Source organism: Haliotis rubra, unplaced genomic scaffold, assembly GCF_003918875.1.
Source record: "Haliotis rubra isolate DU_JTF1 unplaced genomic scaffold, ASM391887v1 Scf149, whole genome shotgun sequence".
Taxonomy (NCBI): domain Eukaryota; kingdom Metazoa; phylum Mollusca; class Gastropoda; order Lepetellida; family Haliotidae; genus Haliotis; species Haliotis rubra.
Window position 1 is genome coordinate 1,585,616 of NW_025765436.1, and position 25,870 is coordinate 1,611,485.

The 25,870-nt window shown below is 40.8% G+C and overlaps 1 protein-coding gene across 1 annotated transcript in view; it reads right to left on the reverse strand.

The window, feature by feature from the left end:
* Positions 1–746: 746 nt before the first annotated feature.
* LOC124269975 (sarcoplasmic reticulum histidine-rich calcium-binding protein-like) overlaps positions 747–25,870 on the reverse strand; it is a 40,473-nt gene continuing 15,349 nt past the window's right edge. The window contains exon 2 of the mRNA XM_046704974.1: positions 747–1,528. Within this exon, the coding sequence (XP_046560930.1) occupies positions 747–1,528 (782 nt within the window). The remainder of the gene's footprint in view (positions 1,529–25,870) is intronic.

Genomic DNA, 25,870 nt, shown 5'->3' on the forward strand with positions numbered 1-25,870 from the left:
AGCTAGTCTCTGAAATTGAATTTTACAGAAACAAAGTTCCTAGTAAAAATAAATATAATGAAAAGGCGTCCTGGGACTTTCTTCATTTTCCTGAAGCTGTGGAAATCTAGACTTGCCACATTTTCTAGACTTGCGTGGGCTTTCTGGGATATATTTGCTTCAGGGTCTGTATGACAGACTACACTGTAGATAGAGATGCAGGTAGTGTAACTATTGATGTGTCGCAATTGTCAAAGGCACGCTGACATTACACACAGATAACAAGTGAGAATATCAATCATATGCATCGCGATCAATAGGTTCTATTGTATTCAAATGTACGACATACTGGTATAGTGGCAGTATACCACCATTCATGTTCAGTCAAGCAAGTCCTGTTCATAAATTCATTCACATTAAAGCAGAATGGCCTCAGATGACAACTCAGCAATATACATTTAAATGTCAGACCGCCATCGCGTTGCAGCAAGTCAAGAAAACCCTTTTGGAGGTGTTTGTTACAATTCGATAGGGGCGGTGGGGTAGCCTAGTGGTTTAGGCGTTCGCTCGTCGAGCCGAAGACCCGGGTTCGATTCCCCACATGGGCACAATGTGTGAATCCTATTTATGGTGTCCTCGCCGTGATATTTCTGGAATATTTCACTGTTGTTACCCATACAGTCCTACTTCCCACCAACTGGCAGACAAAGCAATGTCTGAAATGTCAGATAAGAGTTTACAAGATCGATAATCGCCCACAAGAACCTCTAACTGGTCTTTCGGCTGTTCAATGTGATTTTCCCAAAACAAACCCGCTGGTACTCTGAGTGGTAGTTCCTGAGCAGGACACTCGATGTCATGTATGTTTTGAAGATTTGATTTCTCTCATCATCATCGTCGTCGTCGTCGTCATCTCCATCAGGATTGTGTTGCCTTAAATCCTCATCATAGTCATCATCATCATCGTCGTCGTCGTCGCCATCTCCATCAGGATTATGTTGCCTTAAATCCTCATCATAGTCATCATCATCATCGTCGTCGTCATCGTCATCTCCATCAGGATTATGTTGCCTTAAATCCTCATCATAGTCATCATCATCATCGTCGTCGTCGTCATCTCCATCAGGATTATGTTGCCTTAAATCCTCATCATAGTCATCATCATCATCGTCGTCGTCGTCGTCATCTCCATCAGGATTATGTTGCCTTAAATCCTCATCATAGTCATCATCATCATCATCGTCGTCGTCGTCGTCGTCATCTCCATCAGGATTATGTTGCCTTAAATCCTCATCATAGTCATCATAGTCATCATCATCATCGTCGTCGTCATCTCCATCAGGATTATGTTGCCTTAAATCCTCATCATAGTCATCATCATCATCGTCGTCGTCATCTCCATCAGGATTATGTTGCCTTAAATCCTCATCATAGTCATCATCATCATCGTCGTCGTCGTCATCATGTCCATCAAGATTATATTGCATTAAATCCTCATCATAGTCGTCGTCATCATCATCATCATCGTCATCATCATCGTCTTCGTCATCTCCATCAAGTTTACATTACATTGAATCCTCATCATAGTCGTCGTCGTCATCATCATCATCATCATCAGGGACGTTATCATGATATTCTCTACTTGGGGAATCGAACCCAAAAACAACTAGGCTACCCCGCCGCCCGTGTGATATTTGGATATGTGCATAGTGATAGTAATTCCCATATGATTATTACTATTATCGTCGAATATCATCTTTATTATCATTACAGTTTGTGCTACGAGTGAGTGAGTGGGTGAGTGAATGAATGAGTGATCCAGTGTGGTCTTACGCCGCTTTTAGCAATATCCCAGCCGGGTCTTCGGTGTGACGAGCGAACGCTTTAACCACTAGGCCACCCCACCCATCGCCCCTGTGTGGTACGAAGTGAAAGCAGGCTGTACTATGTTCAACTTCCCTGACGTGAATTGTCGTGGTCTTAGTGTTTCAAGAAGCATAACAAACCATTTGATTGTTTCTTCATTGCCATTGTATTGTTTGTAACTGTGTGAGGTCGGGGTTCGGGCGTAGATACTATCAATACAAACATCAACGACATGCAGGGACGGTTGATTTACATCTGCGAAAATATGTGCCACTGTCATTGACTACTCCCACGTAGAGGCTACAGACAGAAGGATTGACACAGAAGGATTTACACAGGATACACGTTTATTTACACAAGCCAACACATCGACCCAACCATCGCCTTCTTGTATCATTTCTCTCTCCTGAATCTATAGCAGTTCTGTCAATGGACGATCCTGATGGTTGTATTCCAAACAAAGCCCCTCCTTACCAGAGTCCGCGTGTTATATATTTCTGGATATCCTACTTTGAACCCCGGCGTTGGTAAAGTTCAGCAAACTGTGTTGTGAATACACCCTTAAACACCCCTTTGCTCGTCTTGTAAATAAATGATCGTCTTCATCGCAGAGTGACTTGTAGCAAATGTTCCCATCAAAATGCCTCGTGCATATCTTGAGATCATACGATAGCTAATCAGTCTTCTCAACGTGCTTCTGGTCTCATCAAAATCTCCTTATAGATAATAACTGAGGGTAGTGCATACGGTGACCACCAGGGGGCGGTGGCGATGACAAATCAGCGTAAGACTGGGGTTATCTCGTCTGACACAAATGGCTATGTTCGCAACGTGGCGCACTGTGGCCATTGCAGGAAATTAGTCGGTTTTCGGGATGTCGTTAAAACTAATTTATGGCATTAGATTTATCGTCTGATTGAAAGCAAATTAGAACGTTTTCACTCTTTAGCATCACCGATACTGTAGTTTATCGGACCAATTATGTCGTTGTTTCTGATGCCTAACGTCCGATCATGGAGATTAAGACATACACCTTGGCAGGAGCCTAGATTTGCATATTGAGGACATGAAGTTAAACGGAACTCGATAAACTGATATCGTCCGTAATATTTCAAGTTCCAAGGATTTAGTAAATGGTCAAACCCTGTGATGAAAGCAAAGATCCAGATTCGATTCGACACATGGGTACCATATATGAACTCAATATTTGATATTCCTTGCTGTGTAATACATTTAAGTACCTTTATAAGGAACATGCTTATATCGCACTGAGGACCATAACCATTTGATTGGTCCCGACTGTATATGTTAGTCCGAAATGGGTATAACGACCTTCGGTTATATCGAACTAAAATGAGTAGTCCCGCTGAGTTCGTTATAACCGTAGATTATTGTATTGACGAAAACGTCATTGAACACCATTTCCCATGACCTGTAATGTATGAACCACACTCCACATTTTATAGACAATCAGAAAATATGGAGGCAATGCCCATAACACCTCCATAACCCGTGAAGATCCGGGTTAGAATTGGTCTTCAGCAACCCATGCTTGTCATAAGAGGCGATCTCGACTAATAGGATCGGGTGGTCAGGCTTGCTGACTTGGCTGACACATGTCATCGTATCCCAATTGCGTAGATCGATGCTCATGCTGTTGATTGTCTGGTCCACACTCGATTATTTACAGACCGCCACCATACAGCTGGAATATTGCTGAGTGCGGTGTAAAACTAAACTCACTCACGTATCCACTCTGGTTTGTGTACAGCTTTAGGTTTCTTAATTTGGCTCACAAGTAACGATGTTTTCCTTCCTTCCACGCACATTTAAATAACGGTGAACCATAGCTAGCGGTGCGTCTTTCGTGCAGTGACCTAGCTGTGAATGCCGAGTTGAACTGAGCTGCAAAAACGTCCTTCCCCCTTCTCATTATCTATTCTTCTTAAATATGAATATCATCCGAGTCATCATTTCGTCACTGGTACTACTTTTCTTGGCGGAACGAAACGTTGTGATCTAACATCGGCGAAGATGTTGAATATCGTTTTCACGCCCATCAAAACATTCGCAGAGAACTTTCGTTGTTTTTAGTTATAAATAGAATCCATTTTCAATCTGGTCAGCATTTTGTAAATCTGCCAAATCTTCAATGCCAAAGCCTAAAATGCCTAGTGTTATTTCTACATCACCTTGGCATATGGAATCCAAATACATATGAGAAGAATATCCTATCACAAACACCCACCACAAGATGAAACCCGCATGTAAAACATCCTATGTCTGTCGTTTTTGTTCAAGTTCCCTTCTTTAAGGAAAGAATTTTTCAAACCAGCATCAAGGTAAAGCAGATCTTGTATTCTTTACTTCCAGGAGTGAGATGAATGTTGGTACTCCAAACATTATTTCTGCTATCGTTTACTTTGAACAGGAACGTCAAACACTGTTGGATGATGAGAGGGTGGTGAAGTCGGTGGGGTGGGGTTCCTGAGACGGTGTCGGGTGGATGATTTGTTTGTCGTTCAACGCCGTACTCAGCAATATTCCAGCTTATATGACGGCGGTCTGTAACTAAGTCTGGACCTGACAATCCAGTGATTGACAGCATGGGCACCGATTTTTGCAATACGATGACATGTGTCGACCAAGTCAGCGAGCCTGACCGCCCGATCCCGTTAGTCGCCTATTACGACAAGCATGGGTCGCTGAAGATCATTTCTAACCCGGATGTTCACGGGTTGAGGGATTATGCTGACTAATATGCATGTGATATTAGGTGTGAGTGAGTTTAGTTTTACGCCGCTTTAGCAATATTCCAGGAATATCATGGTGGGCGACACCAGAAATGGCCTTTACACATTGTACCCACTTGGGGAATCGAACCCTCAAACACCTAGGCTACCCCACCACCCGTGTGATATTTGGATATGTGTATATTTCTTGTGACATACCTACAGCATCTATGGTGTAGAAGGTGTACATCAATCGTCAGTAAATTGTCGAAACGGGTTCTCAAGCCGAATATGCTAAAGATATAAATGAACGTTTGTTTTCTGGTTTCCATTGATCACAACCCGACGTACTACTGTTTGAATCACTATGAAAGAACGGTGATGCCAATTGTGCCTGAAAAGATGAGCGTATCTTTCCAACGGTGTCACACATCACAAACACTTGCCAAGGCAAATCAATTGTTTACTTCAAAATCACAGGAACATATATGGTACAAGTCAAAACTGGAATTGCGCCATTCACTCGTACATCACACAAGTCCAGAAATGGCTTAACAGTGGAACCTCTGTTATTCGAGTACAATTAATATAATAACAGTTGAAATGGCTCCGCTCCTAGTTCTTCACGTCAAGAGATTGTTGAGAGCATAATGGTAGACAAACACATATCTTAAGATGTTTGGGAAAGGAGTTCCTAACCGAAGTATGAAGGAAATGAAAGAATAAAACATGACCAGAGGGTACCCGTCAGTTTGTGGAAGAATTTGACCTGACCAGAGGGTACCCGTCAGTTTGTGGAAGAATTTGACCTGACCAGAGGATACCCGTCAGTCTGTGGAAGAATTTGACCTGACAAGAGGATACCCGTCAGTTTGTGAAAAGCATTTAACATAAGCAGATGATACCCGTCAGTTTGTTGAATAATCTGACCTGATCAGAGGGTACCCGTCAGTTTGTGGAAGTATTTGACCTGACCAGACGATAGCAGTCAGTTTCCGAAAATCATTTAACATGACCAGAGGGTACTCGTCAGTTTGTGGAAGCATATGACACGAATAGAGGGTACCCGTCAGTTTGTGGAAGCATATAACATGAATAGAGGATACCCGTCAGTTTGTGGACGCATATAACGTGACCGAAAGGTACCCGTCAGTTTGTGGAAGTTTTTGATATGACCAGAGGGTACTCGTCAGTTTGTGAAAAGCTCTTAACATGGCCAGAGGGTACCCGTCAGTTTGTGGAAGCATATGACATGAATAGAGGATACCCGTCAGTTTGTTGAAATATTTGACATGAAAGGAGGCTACCCGTCAGTTTGTGGAAGAACATAACATGAAAGGAGGCTACCCGTCAGTTTGTGGAAGAACATAACATGAAAGGAGGATACCCGTCAGTTTGTGGAAGAACATAACATGAAAGGAGGATACCCGTCAGTTTGTGGAAGAACATAACATGAAAGGAGGATACCCGCCAGTTTGTGGAAGAACATAACATGAAAGGAGGATACCCGCCAGTTTGTGGAAGAACATAACATGAAAGGAGGATACCCGTCAGTTTGTGGAAGAACATAACATGAAAGGAGGATACCCGCAAGTTGGAGGAAGCATATAACGTGACCGAAAGGTACCTGTCAGTTTGCATGATAAATTGACCTGGCTAGAGGGTACCCGTCAGTTTGTGGAAGCATTTGACATGATCAGGGGTTACCCGTCAGTTTGTTTTATTTGACATCACTGCGATGACTATCCGATCAGCTGGAAAGGTTATGGCCCGCAATGCCGTGGAAGTTATCATGAGAAAAGACCAGACCACAAAAGGAGGATTTTATTCTGCACTTCTGAGGTAATTGCAGGGTGAATTTGACACAGGAAGCTGACAAAAAGAGTGCTCTTCCATCAGGACAGAGCCTCAGTGCTCAAATCAGTCACTGCCATGGGTATAATCCACGAGTGAGTCTTTGAACTCATTCAGCATCCAACTTATTCTCCTAATCCGTCTTAGTCAAACGTCAGTCTATTTTGAACAACCAAGAAAAGAACTTCTAATTTGAAAACAAATTCTTCAACCACGTTAAGGATAACGTGGATTAAGAAGGTCTCCAAAACAATTACTGGGACTGCCACTTGATCGAACCAAGAGCCCCTTTCGGAATATATTACTCTCTGTGTCCAGAGACACTGCTTATTGTCATCATAATATGTCGACATTCTGGTTGTGTCGAACTATTGAAAAATCGGTGTTTTTCACATCTATTTGAAGACACAAAATGTCTGCGAAACTGAGGTACATTTGTACGGTTTAATAATGCTCTTACGTACGTGTTTTTGTCTTTTTAAGACATACGTATACCCGATTAACAACCCCTCATAACCCAGCCGTTCACTGTTTACATGCATCTTGATAAAAAACACCAACTACCCCAACCACGGAGTACGCATGGAGTCTGTGTTCAGTTTGGAATTGTAATCAAACACATGAGGTTTAAGAGATTTTTTCGTTTAAGAAACCATTTTTTCAGCTCAAAGTCAAAACCAATAACCCGTCACAATGCTATTTTTTCCCTCGAATTCCTTGAATACAGGCATTAAACGGATTATCACCTTCCCAGAAACTCTGGTAGATAGTGAAATTCTTCTCAGTGCCAGTGAGGCACTCGCCGCGATATTGTTTTCTGGGCGCCTTTTGAAATATGGTGTTTGTTTTGGAAAACCGCATCCTAATGGAAAACAATGTGACGGTGACCGGGAACAAAGCTTTAATTTTCGTTTTCGCTTTTTAGTTTGTTGTGCTTCACATAAGTTGCACGTGTAGGAAGAGAAAGCATTTGCCTTTGTTTGTGAATCCGGCAGGGAAAGGTATGCTGGTTTAATGAGTCTCTTGTGAAAACGGACCTCGCGTGTACAACGTACAGTTCTACCAAGCCATGAAGGAAGGTAGGACAGTGCAGCGGGTTTCTCATCTCAACTTCGCACATTCCCAGTCCGATTTCGCGCTCCGAATCTTACAACCAGCGTACCGTGAGAAAAAACGCATATATTTTATTGGAGCCGATAACCATGTCTACCATTGATGTTTTCGCCAGAAATGCTACACTAACATTTCTTTGAAATGATTTGTTTTGTTAAATCATATTGATATGTAAATGAGCCAGTTCAAAAATATTACCATTCAGTACCCATTAACTACTGGCATCTTTCTTTAAGTGACCACCTTTGTCATCTTATAACTGTTTTGTTTCACATGTACTTATATAGCTGTCTGGGGCGTTGGGGTAGCCTTGTGGTTACATCGTCCGCTCGTCAGGCTGAAGACCCGGGTTCGATTACACACATGTGTACAATGTGTGAGGCCAATTTCTGGTGTCCCCCCGCCGTGATATTGCTGGAATATTGCTAAAAGCGGCTTAAAACTAAACTCAGTCAGTATATAGCTATCTAATTTCTAGTTTTCTTCACCTGATGAATGAGTAAGAATATATTCCGAAACGTCGTGTTCACCATATGACAGAACGTGACATCCATACATTGGCAACCTTTACATGCTCATGGTATGGTCGGAATTGTAGAATGGATTCTGCTTTCATGATTATGGATTTTTAGAACCTTTGTTGCAAAACGGTCCCGGGTTCGAGTCTACCTAGTCTCTGTAACATGTCCTGGATCGTATATCGTCATCCGCTTCTCAACTCCACCAAACATCCCATTCGCAGCTTTAGCTGGTTGGTTGGTTTAACGCCGCACTCAGTTCTATTCCAGCTATAAGGAAGCAGTCTGTAAATAATCGAGTCTGGACCAGACAATCTAGTGATTGACAGCATGAGCATCGACCTACGCAATTGGGATACGATGACATGTGTCAGCGAGCCTGACCACCCGATCCCGTTAGTCGCCTCTTACGACAAGCATGGGTTACTGAAGCCCAGTTCTAAACCGGATCTTCACGGGCTGGCAACTTTACAGTACCATTCCAAACTAGGTTCCAGTCCTTGGCTATTAGAGGCTTATTAGTACTGAGTATTTTAAAAGTATTATTTCAACAAAGTTTATATCTTCATGCCGGTGTGCTGTTTCTATATGGTGGCTTTACCTTCCTGCACTGGAAATGTACGGAACACTGTACGGACCAGTCTACATTCGTTTAGGGTTTAGAATCTAGTTATGGTGGCTGTAACTATTTGCGCTCATTAGACAGATACTAAACCTCGCGGGGTACTAATTACTGCGTCTAGACCAAGACTTGAGGAGGCTCCTGACCGCGGAACAACCCTCTGTCTAAAACTTCTACTAAAACTAACAAGTTGATTCTGATGGAAACTGGAACGTATATTTATACTCAAGTTACTGTTTATTTGTGACAAATATTTGTAATCGATATTTTCTGCATTATTATGATCTTTATTCATTCACTTATATCGCATTCCCCTTTGATATGTTAGAGCAGATGATTGTTTTCCTTGACTAAATAAATAAATAGACCATGTAATTGTAGTAAAACGTACATGTTGAAATGTACATGTTGAAATGTACATGTTGAAACGTACATGTTGAAATATACATGTTGAAACGTACATGTTGAAAAGTACATGTTGAAACGTACATGTTGAAACGTACATGTTGAAAAGTACATGTTGAAATATACATGTTGAAAAGTACATGTTGAAACTTACATGTTGAAACATACATGTTGAAACTTACATGTTGAAATATACATGTTGAAACGTACATGTTGAAACGTAAATGTTGAAACGTACATGTTGAAATATACATTTTGAAACGTACATGTTGAAACGTACATGCTGTTATTTTAGAAGTACGCAATAAGTATGAAACATCGGTTGTTTTGAATAATTTGGAATTGACGATGGGACCCAAAATACCTTATTCGATAATTGATTCTCATGATTGATCGTAAATAAGTGGGGTTTTGAAACCCGTGCGTCACGTGTGTTAATTCTATCACCCCTATTTGTCTTCGCCGGTATAACAGCAAATATCCCCTAAGCGCATACAAATAATCTTTTACTTGAATACACGGATAACGCGTTTTCTATACATTTTCAAGAACCTAACACATAAAAGGGTCAAAAGTTTCTATCGTGCATACGTCTTCTTTTGTTGTTGGAAAACCAGCATGTCTTCAATGTCATTTACACGTGTAGGTAAATCCTAGTATATGCTTATACTGATGGATAACTTGCATTGTTTTAACAGGGAACCCAAACACATCAATTCAAGCTCAGTACATTAACACTCGCGGGTTCTAATTTATAGAACATTTTTTTGCGCAAACTTTGCTCAACATAAGTACTATCATGACCGATGGCAGCAGGCTTGCAGTCGAATAGCTATGAAATCATCAGCCCTTGTTGTTCTTTGTTTGATTTTCCATTACAATATCGCATTGCATGCAAATTGTTTGTACATTAACTATGCCAAGAATAAACAGTAAACACGCCTCGCTGGATCCGTCGTCAAAATGGCTATTTCATACAGCTAATAAAATACGATTTGGTCTAGTGTGATTTTTTACGCCTTTGGAACAGTTTGAAGAACCCTGTCAGCTGTTAGGCATATGGAGAAAGAAAAGCATTTAGTTGAAATACACAACAACCGTCTATGTCATACTTGCAAACATTGTCAATATCTCTCGGATGCAAAAAACAGAAGTATAATACGCGCACGTGTCCGTACGTATGTTTGGGCTAAGATCATAAGGAGTAGGTTAACGTGATGAAAAAAGATTATCTCAAAGACCACATATTTGAAAACGAGGCTAACGGGGTTCGTACTATCAGCATGACGTTGTCAGTGACGATCCGTTATGTGTGAAGTAATCACATTTACATGTTAATGTGACTTTATATGTGTTGAAAAACAGTGACCAGAACTATTAGGGCTCAGGAAATTAATTGTCGTGGAATGGTAGACCTTTCTTTTCTCCTTAGCTGCAATGTAGGTTATTCATAAGCGAGGCAGATAATGAACTTTGCACGTACGATGTCCAAGTGTATTGCTTAACCAGGGTCATCAACATGACGAAAGAGCTAATACTTTGCGCAGATTGATAATTGTATGATCTAATTTTTTTTTCTATCCGAGTCAGCTGTTAGATGTTAGTGGTGTGCCAATCAGAATACCGTGGTCCTGGAATTGTGTAGTGACTAACATGACAAAGACATCATCATTACCAGAAACAGTGGGTGGACATTGATGACTGCTATCAGTCATTTTCATTACGAGATATAGATTTGATATACACGTGATTCTGACTCTTAACGGTATTTCATACGACATATGATATTGGGTCGTTAGGGATGGCTTTTACATAGATTTGGCGTTTACACAAGATGTTGGTTACTTGTTGATTGCCAAAGGATTCGATCTGAGTTGCAGGGAACGTTAGGATTGGTTCAGAATGTCAAGCATTTCAGAACAGATAATGCAGAGGACATCTTGGCGTTGTATGCTACTCTATGGAGCATATGTTCCATGTTGGTATTCTGCAACAAGGACACAAGTTTGTTTATGATGAACTAATCTGAACAATAGTGTGTGAGCCAGTATGTATATTGTGGTTTGAAGTAGGACAGTTCAATGCTTGAGTGGCGGTTAAATAACAAGATGCTAAACGGAAGCTTCTTCAACATGGAGGTGTATGCAGGTTTACATATATCGTAGGCACTTTGACGGGGTATGGGTTTTATCAGGGAATATACACATGTTTGTATATTCTCTGATAAACCCCATTCCCCGTCAAAGTACCTACGATATACGCCCTTTCTGTGAAAAAAGGCAAAAATTGGAATCGGGTGCTTGCGAGGTGTAACCTTTTTAACTTTGTTTCTTCCAATACTGATTTGAACTGAATCCTTCTATCAAACGACGTGGAACTCGATTAGTTACCAATAGCCATTAGAATCTCAGATTCGCCTTTCTTTGCTTCTTGTCTGCCCCATGCCTAAAACAGGAACCGTCTACGACATTCCGACATCAAGCTCGCCGATATATGTTTGACAGCAGTACTGTTCAAAGTGGAGTTAAAACACAACTCCCTCACCCACATACCGCCTTGTGTGAAGCCCATTTCTGGTGTCCCTGTCGTGATATTGCTGGAATATTGCTAAAAGCGGCGTAAAACCATACTCACTCACTCACTCACACACCGCCGTGTTTCTGCTGAGAGCGGCTTTAACATCACACTCTGCCTCACTTATATCTGGGTGACCAGCCGGTGCTGGTTTCTGTTCCTTATAGGGGCAGTGGGGTAGCCTCGTGGTTAAAACGGTCACTCGTCACGCCAAAGATCCCGGTTCGATTCCACACATGGGTACAATGTGTGAAGCCAATTTTTGGTGTCCCCCCGCCGTGATACTGCTGGAATATTGCTAAAAGCGGCGTAAAGCCATACTCATTCACTCATACTGTTTCTTATAAACGCCATAATTTACTGGGGCAGTGAGGTAGCCAGGTGGTTAAAGCGATCGCACGTCACGCTGAGGTCACAGGATCGATTCCCCATTGGGGTACAATATGTTAAGCCCTTTTGTGTTTTTTGCCCAACCGTTGTATTGCTGGAATGTGCTGAAAGTAGGAAAGCCCATACTTACTCGCTCACTCACTTACCGAGACATAATTCATGATCAAGAACTTAGTTAAGAGTTCGTTAACAAAGAGTAAGACAAGAGTTCATTTCATGATCGACAACTAAGACAAGAGTTTATGACCATCAACTTCGACAGCGTTCATGATTACCTTAATTCAAAGATGATGGAACCAGCTCCAGGAATCGCAGATAATATGAATCATGTTACGTTAGCGTCATACCCGTGTCACATCCATATGGATACAATGAGTCGAGCATATATCCTGTTCCCCGACGTGATGCAGCAGTAAAATTGCTAAAAGCAGAGTAAAAGCCAAATCACTCACTCGCTAAGAGCAAACGCGTCTCAGTTCCTAAGCACCGACGTGAAAAGTCAGTAATAACAAAAAGGTTATTTATTCAACTGTAACAGCACTGATTTATATGTTCAATGTCTATTGTTTTCTCGAGGAATATGAGAACTATATGTTACACATAACCAACGAGATACATCAATGGAACGCATTGCTTAATGAAGAGCAGCGCCAGTTGTCGAAATACACCTAGTCGCATTTCTATGTGTTTATATTTGCCAACGCTAACATTTTAAGAACATCATACCATAAATCGCTACCTTTAAGACAGAAAGTTTTGCTTTTTCTGCAATTGTGCCTTGACAGTTTTTTAAGCTCCCACGGCGAACGACCGTAGGCTCTGTTCTTACGTTCAATTCACGCTCCTAGGCCTGTACGTAGTGTCAGTGTTAGCTGAACAGTGGCTGTGCACTGTTGTACATGGCGCTTGTACGTGTGTACATTTCAACACCGTCGACAAACAAAGCATAGATGGTCTTTATATGCTGAAACTCCATAAACACCCTCGCAGAAGAAAGTAAAACTTGTTTTGGAAAGTAATCGTTTCGAGATTTAGATAACTTTCAAGGAGGTATGGAACCCGAAAATACAATCTGACCTTGATTCAGACAACTGTTTACACAGATAGGAAACCAGCTACGATATATTCTTGCCAAATATCTCGGGTAAAGTCACGTGAGCACAATAGTACACAAATTTGCGAGGGGAGTTGTCAATATCACTGTATGCTGTGTGCATTTCACAATGGGTTTTTACAGGTACAACGTGTTAGTATGCACGTTACAAAGTATAGATTTCGCGGAGGTCTTACCTCGATATATCTTTTCTGAAAACTGCGCTTCGATGTAGCCATGTAATTGCACAGATAATACTATCTATGATACTTCTGAATTTCCACCATCATATCCCTAGAAAAAATGTTTTTTTGGTGTTACATTCAATTTGATGTCACACGTCCTCTCAGCAAGTTCATGTTGTAGTGATCGTGTTTTGAAAGTTTTAATATTTCATTTTCATTTTTTCAAATACCGTATATGTGTTTGTGAGTGAGTTGGTGGGTGAGTGAGTGAGTTGGTGTGAGGGAGGAATGAAGGTTGTTTAACACAACTGACCAAATATAACTGCAGTAATAAACAATCGGAACTGAAAAAAACTCCTTTTTACATCTGAATTTGAAAGCGAGACAACGTTTCAGCAGCAGTTTCTAAATTTAATTCAATGCAGCTATTAAAACGTAATCAACATAAAATGTCCCTGCACCCGAGTTGCACGTTTTGTGTGCACACAAAATGCTCTTACTTTACAAAAAACCTTCACTAATAGTACGCCGACTGAAGCTAATCATATTGCCAGTTGCTGCAAATGTATTAACATTCTGCCTAGAAGGAAATAAAACCTGTCTGAAACAAATGAAGTTCTTTAAGAGATCCTTATCTTTGAATTAAAATTCTGAGAGGACGTACAAGTGTATGTATTTCTCCTCCATATGCACATGTACATATCAAGATCACGCCCCTTTCGTATTGGATGAAATGGCATCGATTTCATGTCAATTTCAGACGCTCGCTTCTCGCTTACACGACCTTCATGCGCATTGCAGTGGCGGGCATGTTAATTTCACTAGCTCACCACTCATCGCTCTTCTTGGAAATAATCATCATGCGCATTGCGGCCGTTAGCATGTTGATCGCACGTGCGTCCATATGGTCGCCATCTTGGATTCTCATTGAGGGTTAAATGTCATGTCTGTATGTCATCGGTGAGTGTATGTTACACGACAGCTATAAACATGGGCGTGTGTACTGAAGAAGAAACGCGTTCATGCCAGTGAAATTGACACCACATTTTCTATGTTTACTAACAACAAACACACTTTCACAAACTAAGCTTGTATGTTGAATTCATTACTACCAAGCCAAATTATCTGCGTTCATGCGTACACAGTATTTGGATAAAAATATATTTTTGCTTTATTTTTCTTGCATCATTCTATCGTTTTGGGATCAGTAAGACCGCCAAAAGTGTCTGTCGTGACATAAAAACGAATAAGTACGTGAAACAGTTAATCTGTTATTTACAAGAAAATTGCATCGTATAAACAGAGAGGAGATGAAAGGACGAATTCAGATTGATAGTGTAGTTACATGTTCTGAATGAGTTAAATATGAGAATCTGGGTTTCTTTCTATTTACATTGTAAAACATAAACAAGTGAAGCTATGTATTTGTAGGTCATAAAACATAAAAATTGGAATTCCTAAAAAGACATTAAAACACGATTAAAAAGAAATCTCGATTCGCTTTAATGACAGATGTGTATACATGTATTTACGTTTTTACATCTACTATCTTTTCACATCATGTCTTTTTATTTATCGAGAAACGTTTGACCTGACAGCTCAACCTCTCATCGTCTTGCTTGTAATTAACATTAAATAGTGACAGATTTTGAGTAAATCAACGAAAGTCTGTTAAAATTTAGATTCAGCACATATTTTGTAAATAAACGCTCGAAGCCAAGCAACAAGATTACTTCCGGAATTTCAACTTTCTGAAGGCCTCCAAATTAACTCTAGAACCGGAAGTGGGTCGAGATACGAACTCCCGGCTCACCTTTCAGACGTTTTTTTAACGAGAGTACCTAATTACCCAGCATACCACAGTGAGATGAAGACGTTGTTTACGTGTTGTTCGTCAGCAGGCTAAAACATGTTGGACACCTTTGGTCAGAGATTACATTTGTTGAAATCGTTCTTCTACTGGGAACAGGTTTGGCGCTGTATCGCGACTACTTGGGTGATTGAGAGTGAGTTGGGTTTTTACGCCGCTTTTAGCAATATTCCAGCAATATCACGGCGGGGGACACCAGAAATAGGCTCCCAACGTTGTACCCATGTGGGGAATCAAACCTGGGTCTTAGGCGTGACGAGCGAGCGCATTACCCACTAGGCCACCCCAGCGCGACTTCTTGAGCCTTTGGGCGCATATTCTTTAGCGAATACCTGGTGTCATCACTGTTATCATTGATCCATTCATATCATTTTCATCCGTGTTTTCCCTGAAAATAGATCGAGTCTGAACCAGACAATCCAGTGATCAACAGCATGAGCATCGATCTACGCACCTGGGATACGATGGCATGTTTCAATAAAGTCAGCGAGCCTGACCACCCGATCCTGCTTACGACAAGCATGTTTTACTGAAGATCGTTTCTAACCCGGATCTTCACGGGTGAACCTCCCGAGCTGTTACACAGCTGGGACATTATTAAAGCGGCGTAAAACCATACTCACCTACTCCATTAGCTGTTGTAGCTATGGTTTGATAAGCGTAAACTGTCAAGAGAGGAATGGCCTGGAATAGCAAACCTTCACTTAATTGTTTATGAATGCTTGTCAGTTATCACCCTGTAATTAAAAAATAACTACACATCCCTCAGCTGCCTACCCTCGTTATATAGATTTTCTAAATTCCTTTATTGTCTCTAAATAGTTTGAGCATGTTTTGTGTGAAAACATTATTTCCGAGAAGCGTTTCGTTTAAGTGATCCATCGTCCAGGTGAAATGAAAACCTCCTGTCAATCAGCAGTCAAAAACAAAATCAATTTCATTCGGGGTGTGATTTCAAGATGGCGGACATGCCACGTAGCCATAATGTTTAATTGATTCTGAGAAATTCACGATTTTTTTCAGATGAACAGCCCTCGTCAGACACAAAATACTACACATTTTATCACCGTGGACATGTTTCTGTATACCACCAAGAAAATGACTTGTTATAACGGGGTTTGTCCGGAATTTAATCTATTCACCACGTGGTTTTGAAGGTGCGGTGTTGAAATGTATTTCACTCGTCAACATTCAGCTTTATTTAAGACATGCCACATCATCGAGAACAAAAGAACTGCCTAATCCGTCTTACACTTTTCGCCACGGCGGAGCCAAATAGCGAAGCACACTTTTGCGTTTTTGCATGTGAGCGATCTCATAAGCTGTGTTTATTGTCGAAAATTCATAAATATTTTTTATTGTATATAGTAACTTACTTTTCCGCACCTGAATTAGCGGAACTCTTATCAGCCTAGTATGTCACAGTCGCTTTAATAAGAACTATGGTATAATTATAGACAAATGTGCCTTGGTCGTTCCCCTTCCAGTAGACTAACGCTCACTCTCTGAATATATATAATTTTGCTTCATTTAGGGATTTAACATTGCAGGGAGGGCTAGGTTGCAGTGAAAATAATGTGGTTCGGGGACTGTGAGACAGACTAGTGTGTAGGGGTCGTTCCCCTTCATGCAACAACTGAAACTGTCGAATATGCTGAATTTGTTGATTAGAGCATGGGTGTGCCCTGCAATTGGACGCTTGAGTAAAGGTGGTTATGTTGGATTTGAAATCATGTCAGCTAATTGCTTGGTATGACTACTGTTCTTGATAATCACCACATCCCAAATGTTATTTAGCTGTACAGTATGGCGAAGTGAACATCATATCAATTTTATGATGGGTCTTATCATCACGCAATGTCGATGGAGGGTTTTTACCCTGCAATATGCTTATCTGATTGGTTCATCGGTCATAAAAATATTGATGACGTCATCATTGTATCATGACGTCATGACATTCAAGAAGGACGTGATGTGTGTCTCCCAGCTGTTTCAGTGTACGACGCCGTCGATAAACATCTCGTGTTTACGGATTTGTCGGAGTATTTGAGGGGTGGGGAACCTAACTGTGAGACATCCGACTAATACCCACCGTTGTAAATGATGAAGATGTGTCCATACCGCTGTCATGTCATACGTTATTGAACATGATGTATACATCTACACTTAGATAACCAGAGCTCTTGCTTAATTCCTCGTGAATCTGCTGAGTAGACTGATGTTCCTTAATTAGTTTAATAAGGTTACAATGATGCTCGAAATTATGTTTGCTGATGAAGATATAAATGAACATCTTGTAGAAGATTACGTATGACTGCACAGTAAGGAGAACAGCTGGTACAGCCGGTTGCATTCATCGTCTCTCTTTCGGCATACACATGGTATATTTATGTATATCATGTACTACACAGAGATTCCTGCGCTTGAACATTCAAGAGGGGCTTCACACCCGGTTGCCAATTTGTAATTAGTACTCTGCGTGAAATGTCTCGATGTAATTATTGTAATCATTACCTTAGTAAGAAAGTGGGTTGATTCCATGACTTGCACGGGGTGTTCGACCGTCTGAGAAATGTGTTATAGTGACTGGACATTCGACTAATATGTTCCTATTGTCAATGTGCCTCAATGTTCCGTGACAGATGCATGCTGGATGTTGTTGCACTACACGAATGCCAATAGAGCTAACTGTTGTTTCGCTTAAGGAAGTCAATACATGTACATGTTAAATGTTGTTGCACGAGGTGTAGAAAGACATATAGTCGTCCTTGTTCTACTGCTCCGCGATTTTGTTGCCAGACTTTGAGACAGACATATGCTTGATGTATGCTTGATGTGTTTGCACAAAGCTCGAAAAAACTAATTGTTGTTGAGCTACACAAAGATATACTAAATGTTATTACACGACACCATTACAGACATATGTTTGATGTTGTTGCACAATCCTAAGACAGATAGGTGGAAGATGTTGCACTACTCTCAGATATACTAAATGTTGCTGCACGATACCATTACAGACATATTTTTAATGTTGTTGCACAACCCTAGCAGAAGAGACTTGATATCGTTGCACAACAGTAAGATAGATAGATAGATAGATAGATAGATAGATAGATAGATAGATAGAAGTTTTAGCATCTAATGGAGGATGTTACCGGTGCAATGAAGCAATCTGATAAACTTGGTATCCAAATTTGATAACTATGCAAATTACGTCAATCCACGAACTACTTTCACAAAACTCCATACACGCCATGCGAATCCTAAAACGTTTTAACATTTCATTGATGACGTCGTCGCAAGTTTACATTGCATGGACGAGTTTGTAAACAAATATTCTCAAAATTGTTGATTCTGTAAGAATTGATGACAGAAGTTCTGGAGTCGTTACTGCAGTAGTTGACTTTGGAAAACATGAAACGGAGTACTTCGTTCAAATTGAAGGTACGGATTATGAGGCACGACTGAAAGGCAATCGTATAAGAAAGTACCAACCAAGGATTTCGATCTATCGATCACAATACAGACGACGAATCGATTCCGTCAGGTATCAGAAGCTGATATTGATGAGGTGATTACCCGCGATGAAAATAGAAACACTGCCAAGAAGACCCTGTCCGATTTTGTTGTTCTTTTTAGGCAGAAATATCTTATTTTAAGCATAAGTGATGTTTGCACTATAATAACGACTAAAAAATATGTATTAGGAATAAAAAATATGTATTATGCTCGCCAAAGGCCCGAATAATACAATTGTTATTCCTAATATATGATATTAATGATACGGAAACACACGAGGTTAATAATCTCTATGTATGCTGTTACTTTACACAAAGAGCAATGGATGCTAAATGTTGTCATACTACACCATGCGAAGTGACGTCCAGTTACACAACACTACACGTACACACGCGGCTGCTGGATAATATTGCACTACACTGAAAGCGAAAGATGCTCGATGTTGTTTTACTACACCAAGAGCGGGTGATATTTCAACCTTTATGGTGACGACGAAGCTGAATAGATGCCACATAATGAAACTTATTGATGTCATATTCTTAATAACGATATAGATATAAATTCGTGATGATGTTGAGCTACACGAAGCTGTATATTCAAGGTGATCTGAGCTACACCAAAATAGATATGTATTCAAGGTGATCTGAGCTACAAAAAATACATGTGTATTCAAGGTGATGCGAGCTACAGGAAACTAGATAAATATATTCAAAGTTCAATGTGAGCTACACCAAAATAGATGTATGTGTTGCACTACCAACATATAGTTAGGGAGAAAACCTACGAATGAAACATATCGAGATATATAGAGCAACATGCAAGGCGATGTTGCATTGTACTAAGATTCACGTTAGCGTTGTGTTGACGTGAAGGAATTCATAGACGATCGACATCCAATTGGCACCGTATTGTGTCACAACTCGAGAGTCACAATACCATCAGTATAGAAGCCATCTCAGAGGCATCATAGAACGTAATGATATTTAAATTTAAATTATAGATCAATTACCATTGTATTCTTCAAATAATTTATTTACACGTTTCGGCAGTAACGCATTTGATATTGGTGATCACAGACGCGGTGGTGGTGTTCGGTTGTGTCACATGCAGGCATCACGTCCTAGTATCTGTGACAGAAATACAAAGGAGAAGTGTAACCCATTCAGATTACTCACAATGCCCCTTATTTGCAGCCACTAAAGTACACGGGGACTCATTATCTATTATTTACATATGCAAATTACTCAATTCCATGTAGCGGATCTTTTTTACTGCCATACAAATTGGAATTATTGCAAATCAATGTAATATAAAAATGTAAAATTGATTCAAGTATTTTAATCCTTATGATCTCACGGCTCGGTCTAGGGGCAGATAACTGCATGTTTTTATGCCGCTCGGCGTTGTGTGGGTCTACGTGATTGTGCGGCTCCCAGGGGAGTCCTTATGATAATATTTGAAATGTCAGACAGCTGGGGTAGCAAAGAACACTGGTCACGGCCGCTCACACGACACGTAACGAGTCACAAGTATAACGTGAATACATGCATGAACAGGCTCGTGTTTCACAGTGTGGGGCGGACTCGGATAGCCCACGATGTGCTCTCAGTAGTGTGGGGTTTTCTCTAGGAACGTAAGCCTTTTTATATATAAATGTTCAGGAGTGTAGGAGTGTAAAGTTGTACATACGTAAAGAAATCCACAAAATAATGACAAAACACGAAATTCCCTCTAACGCGTTTCAACGTTATCTTCAGAGAAGTATCCCTCGTGTTGTGTCATTATTTTGTGGATTTCTGTACACGCGCACGCACGCACGCACACGCACAGAGCAATATATACCTCTATGACAGGCAGCCATGGGTTTGGAGTATGTCTCAAGTCTCGGTAGTTGTCGACAAGCCGTGTGTAGTTATTAGACAATGGTATCTGTATGCATTTTGTAGACACCATGCCATAATATCGAGGGGCGTTGGGGTAGTCTTGTGGTGAAAGCGTTCGCTCGTCACGCCGAAGACCCAGGTTCGATTCCCCACATGGGTAAAATGTGTGAAGCCCATTTCTGGTGTCCCTCATTGTGATATTGTTGGCATATTGCTAAAAGTGTCGTAAACTAAGCTCACTCACTTAAAAGGTGTAAATAGCGATTGAGGGTTCGGTGTTATTGGTGTGCACGGTTTGTAAATCTATGTTGACATGACCAGTGACTTCGTTTGTTGTGTAACGCATTATTCCAGCAATATGAAGTCTGGACCAAAACAATCCGGTGATTGACATCATGAGCATCTGTCATACGATGCGATAAAAACCGGGTCAGCAAGCCTGGCTACCCGATCTCGTTAGTAGCCTCTTACGACAGGCATTGGTGTGTATACTTGTAGATGTGGAGTATTAGGCACCTGTGCGGGTGCGCGCGTGCTTGTGGGTGTATAAGTGTGAGTCTCTGCGCAAGCATCTCTGTGTGTGTATGTGTGTGTGCGTGCGTGCGTGCGTGCGTGCGTGTGTATCTCTGTGTAAAATTAACTGGTGATAAAACCAAAACACAAAATGTAATTAACGTAGAGACCCGAGTCTGTAAGTTTGGCATTCTAAAACTCTCCTGACCTTCGGTATGTGATACTTCAATACCTCTCCGACAACAAAACCGAAGATCGTGTTTAAGGCTGCGTTGCTCGCGTTGTTTGTCCTCTCTGCACTACAATACACATTTATTCCAAGTTTTCACGCCTACCGGCTATTATAGCGTATAGCAGGTTCGAAATATGACCCTTTGATTGCCGTTTGATGATTGTTTATACATATTACTGTACGATTTGAGCAGTAAACTCGCTAATAGCAAGCACATGTCGCGGCATATGGTATCACGTCACTTTAACACGCGGTTGTATTAAATATAAAACGTTGAAAAAAACGGAATAGGCTTCAGGAGCAGGAGACGTCTTGGCTGTGCCGTGTGTCAAGTAATTACAAGCCCTAAATGACGGCAACCGGTAGGTGGATTTAAGTACCATGTAGTGGGGTTATACAAACGAAATAGTCTCCATCTTGTGGAAATATGTTGTAAATCTTACATTTTTACCTGATTGCTGTCTCAACTGGTTAACCAAGATGATTAATCACACATTACAACTTAAAACCCTCCCGCCACATCTTTGGTAGCATCTGTTCCTATACTCAGGTCGTTTTATTAACCGTAGTTTGTTTCACAGTTTCTGAAACATACTTTTGAATCTCCGAGCTCATGGGGGCTCTTTTTCAGTTTAAATGAAATTATTAGTTTCCAAAATTAAATATTTTCAGAGACCAAGTGTTTTAGTTTTATTAACCGTTGCTGTAAACTATTATTGGAAAATATATATAGGTAATAATTCTATATATCTTTTCAATAAATATACTTGCGTCTTCTGTAATATGATTGGCGACACTCTAGCTGTAAAATATTGTTACGTGCACATTAGTTCGTACCGCGATCATGTGCCAGTTGCTATTAATATGATTGTCTATATTATTGACGTGAGTGTTGAAATGAGTGAGTGGATATGCCAGTTCACTATTGTCTGCAATTTGTCGAGCGGTAGGGTAGTCATATGGTGGAAATGTTCTCTCGTCACGTTGAACGCCCGGGTTCGATTCCCCACATGCGTCTGCATTTGAAAATAAAATAAACTTGCCTTCCCAGCACAATATATTATATTTCAAACTTGATAAAAGATCACGTTGTTGCAAATTCATTTCTTACCCCAGTTTTCATGGTACCAAAGAAAGTCCATACAAAACCACTCAGCCATAGATAACTATTTAGAAACTGATGCAGTAATCAGTGGTGGTAAAATAGACATAATCAATAATATTTCAGATTTTCAGTCACATAAAAAATGAAACTTTCGTTTGATGGGATTTTTGGACAATACGATATGCTTAAAACACACTTTCATTTGCTTCTCGGTTTAAAAACTGAATTGAACTTGAAGTCTATTTTTCTCCTATCGTTTCTATATACGTTTGAGACGGGCAGTTATATACGCTTGAGACGGGCAGTTATATAGTACTGAAGTGTATTTACAGTTACATCGATGATTTTGAATCGATCTCTCGATATATCGTTGAAGACTATAAAACATTCTGGTCCCTGGGGATTTTTGTCTATATATTGTCAGCCTAGTGGTTAAAGACGTCACGCTGAATCCCTGTTTTCAGTTCCTGGTGTCTCCATACCTATATTCTTTTATTTCGTGAGTGCGACGTTTCGGTACAGATTATAGCACCGTCTTGTAAAAGAAGGTATTATCCATAACGTTTGCTCAATATTGTTCTCCCGAACTTCGAAAATGACACTCAAAGAAGAATGGTGTATTGTATATACAGTTATCGCCCAAGTTGAGAGGCGGTGGGGTAGCCTTGTAGTCAAATACTTCGCTTGTCACACCAACGAACAGTCCGAGTTCCATTCACCGTTTCAGTACAATGTATAAAGCCCAATTCTGGCGTCCACCTGGCACCTATTACTGGAGCATTGCAGGAAGCGACTATAACAAACGTCACTAACTAATACCAACATTCTTGTCTGGATTAAGTCATTTGATATCTACATCTGATATATCAGATATATACATTTGCTTCTATATAACTCAAGGATCTGTGACGTGTTCTGGGACTCCCTGCTATAGGTTGTTGGTTTCTGGTAGGGATTCATGCACGAAATTTGTAGCGTAACACGCTCTTCATTAACGTGATAATACACCCTGTACGTCGCCATAGCATGCGGTAGTCAGTACCGACCGATAAAAACAGTACTCTTAATGATTAATCGTTTACGGTAGACCTGGACTGCCCCTCGCAAGCGTTAGAGCGTTGGGTATCTTATCTTCACTGACACCAAAACTAACAAGCCCCTGTATTATAGATAATGGCGGTACAAGATGATATGCTGGCTTATTGAGTTGAGAACTGTCAATAAATCAGGGTAAATAGTTATTTCAGCAGCAAATAAATTAGAATTCCGGGCTGAGATTCCTTCGCCAGAAGTCGGAATCGCGGCTCGCCACACGGTCAGCGGCCCTTGTCAAAGCAAAGTTGCGGGGGCGGAGTTTAGGGGGTGAGGATATGTAGTTGAAGACTCGAGGTGTGAATAAATGTATGCACATTCTTATCCTTCTTGTACTTTATAACAGTGGATTAATAAGACTCATTAGGAATAAGGAAAGTGAACATTGATAGGGGTCTGAATGAGATGAGGATAACGATAGGGAAAGGGGTAGTGATTGAGTAAGTTTAGTTTTACGCCGCGCTAAGCGATATACCAGCTGTATGGGTGTGAAACGGGTAGAATGGTGTAGGGCGTGGAGTAAGGGTTAGGGAGTTGTGTACGGTAGGGTTAGAGATATGGTAGAGTAGGGTAGGGGCAAGGTAGAGGGTAGGGTGATAGGGGTACTAGAGGGAAGAGTAGAATAACGTCGATAGGGGCATGGCTAGGGGAAGAGTAGGATAGGGGCAGGTTAGAGAGTTGTAGGGTATAACGTCGCAGGGGCATGGCTAGAGGGAAGAGTAGGATATAACGTCGATAGGGGCATGGTTAGGGGAATTTTTGTAGTGGTAGGGATAGAGGGGTAGAACGTCGATAGGGGCATGGCTAGAGGGAAGAGTAGATTATAACGTCGATAGGGCAGGGTTAGGGGAGTTGTGTAGTGGTATAACGGATAGGGGGCTAGAGTAGGGTATAACGTCGATAGGGGCATGGCTAGGGAGGGTAGAGTAGGGTATAGCGTTGGTAGGGGCATAGGAGCACGGCTAGAACGTTGGATAAAAGGGTAAGGTAGGCACAGAGGCAGAGGATAGGAAGATGAACGTATTTGATACAGGGATGGCAGGGGCAAGGAAAATGGCGGTTGAAACGGTTATAATGAGATGGTTGTCGGTGAGGATTTTATAAGGACAGGCATTTAGATTTAGTAGTAGTAGTAGTAGTAGTAGTAGTAGTAGTAGTAGTAGTAGTAGTAGTAGTAAACTATTTTGTGCTAGTGGTAGTGGTAGAGAATAGGAAGGGGAATCGTAGTGTAGGGTAGATTATGATAATTGCGTTAGGAAGTAAGGGATGAACTATGTGTACAGTTAATATGGAGGCTGGGTTTACAGAAAGATATACACCAGACATATCTACAGTAAACGGGCAACAACTGGGTTTGAAAAAGATAGACCATTTTGATAATTACGAGCAAAAAACATGCTGACAGAGCACAGCAAAGTTTTGATACCCATGTTTCAGACTGTTCACCGTTCGGGGCTTGATGTCCCGCCTGGTACCCGTTTACAGTGGATACACAGTCGACATCGTCGATTGACAGCCTGGTTATTTGTACACTGAAATTACTCTAATAAATCTTCCTACTTGAAAATTCAGAGATCAAGCGCATGCACCATATCTAACGAGGTACAGACACGTTCAGCTAGCATATGGTCGTGGTGTGTGCAGGGCCCATGTGCCGTTCAATAGATAGCTAACTTGAAATGTATCGTGGGATTATCGAGGGATATAACACATCATTTCATGCAATTAATTACACAGGGTTAGGCGTTAGGTGCTAGGTTTTAGCCCTGGCATGACGTATATTGATCAGGTTTTTTGCCAATACTGTTCGTATATATTGGCGTGGATATTTTATGTGTATTGCATGTGTCAAGCAGCTGTAGATACAGTACATGGTAATTTAAATTGTCTCTTGTCGGAATAAATATTTTTAGTCTTTCAAATAAGTTATGCACAAGGTACACGGACCTATGGTAATCTTCGGTATTCTAACTGTTTTTCATTTAGCTGAAACAGTTGGTGTCCTGACTGATTTCGAAGAACAACTGGGGTTATCATTGTTTTTCAGTTATCCACTCATATAATTTCCACCACTTTTCAGCCGTTTACCCTCACTAGAATCTGTTTCAGCGGATAATCGAGTCTGGTTATTCTCTGACTTTAACATTCTACATAAACGTTGAAAAATGGTTTAATGCCTTTATGGAGAGTTAAGCGTGTTAGTTTGATATGGTATGGGTATGGTGCTTGCAAACCTAGAAACCAAGACACATAATCAGTGGGAATTTCAAGGTTTGTCTCAGACCTTGGGGCCGCAACTCAGCGAATTGTCGGTGCGTAAGACGA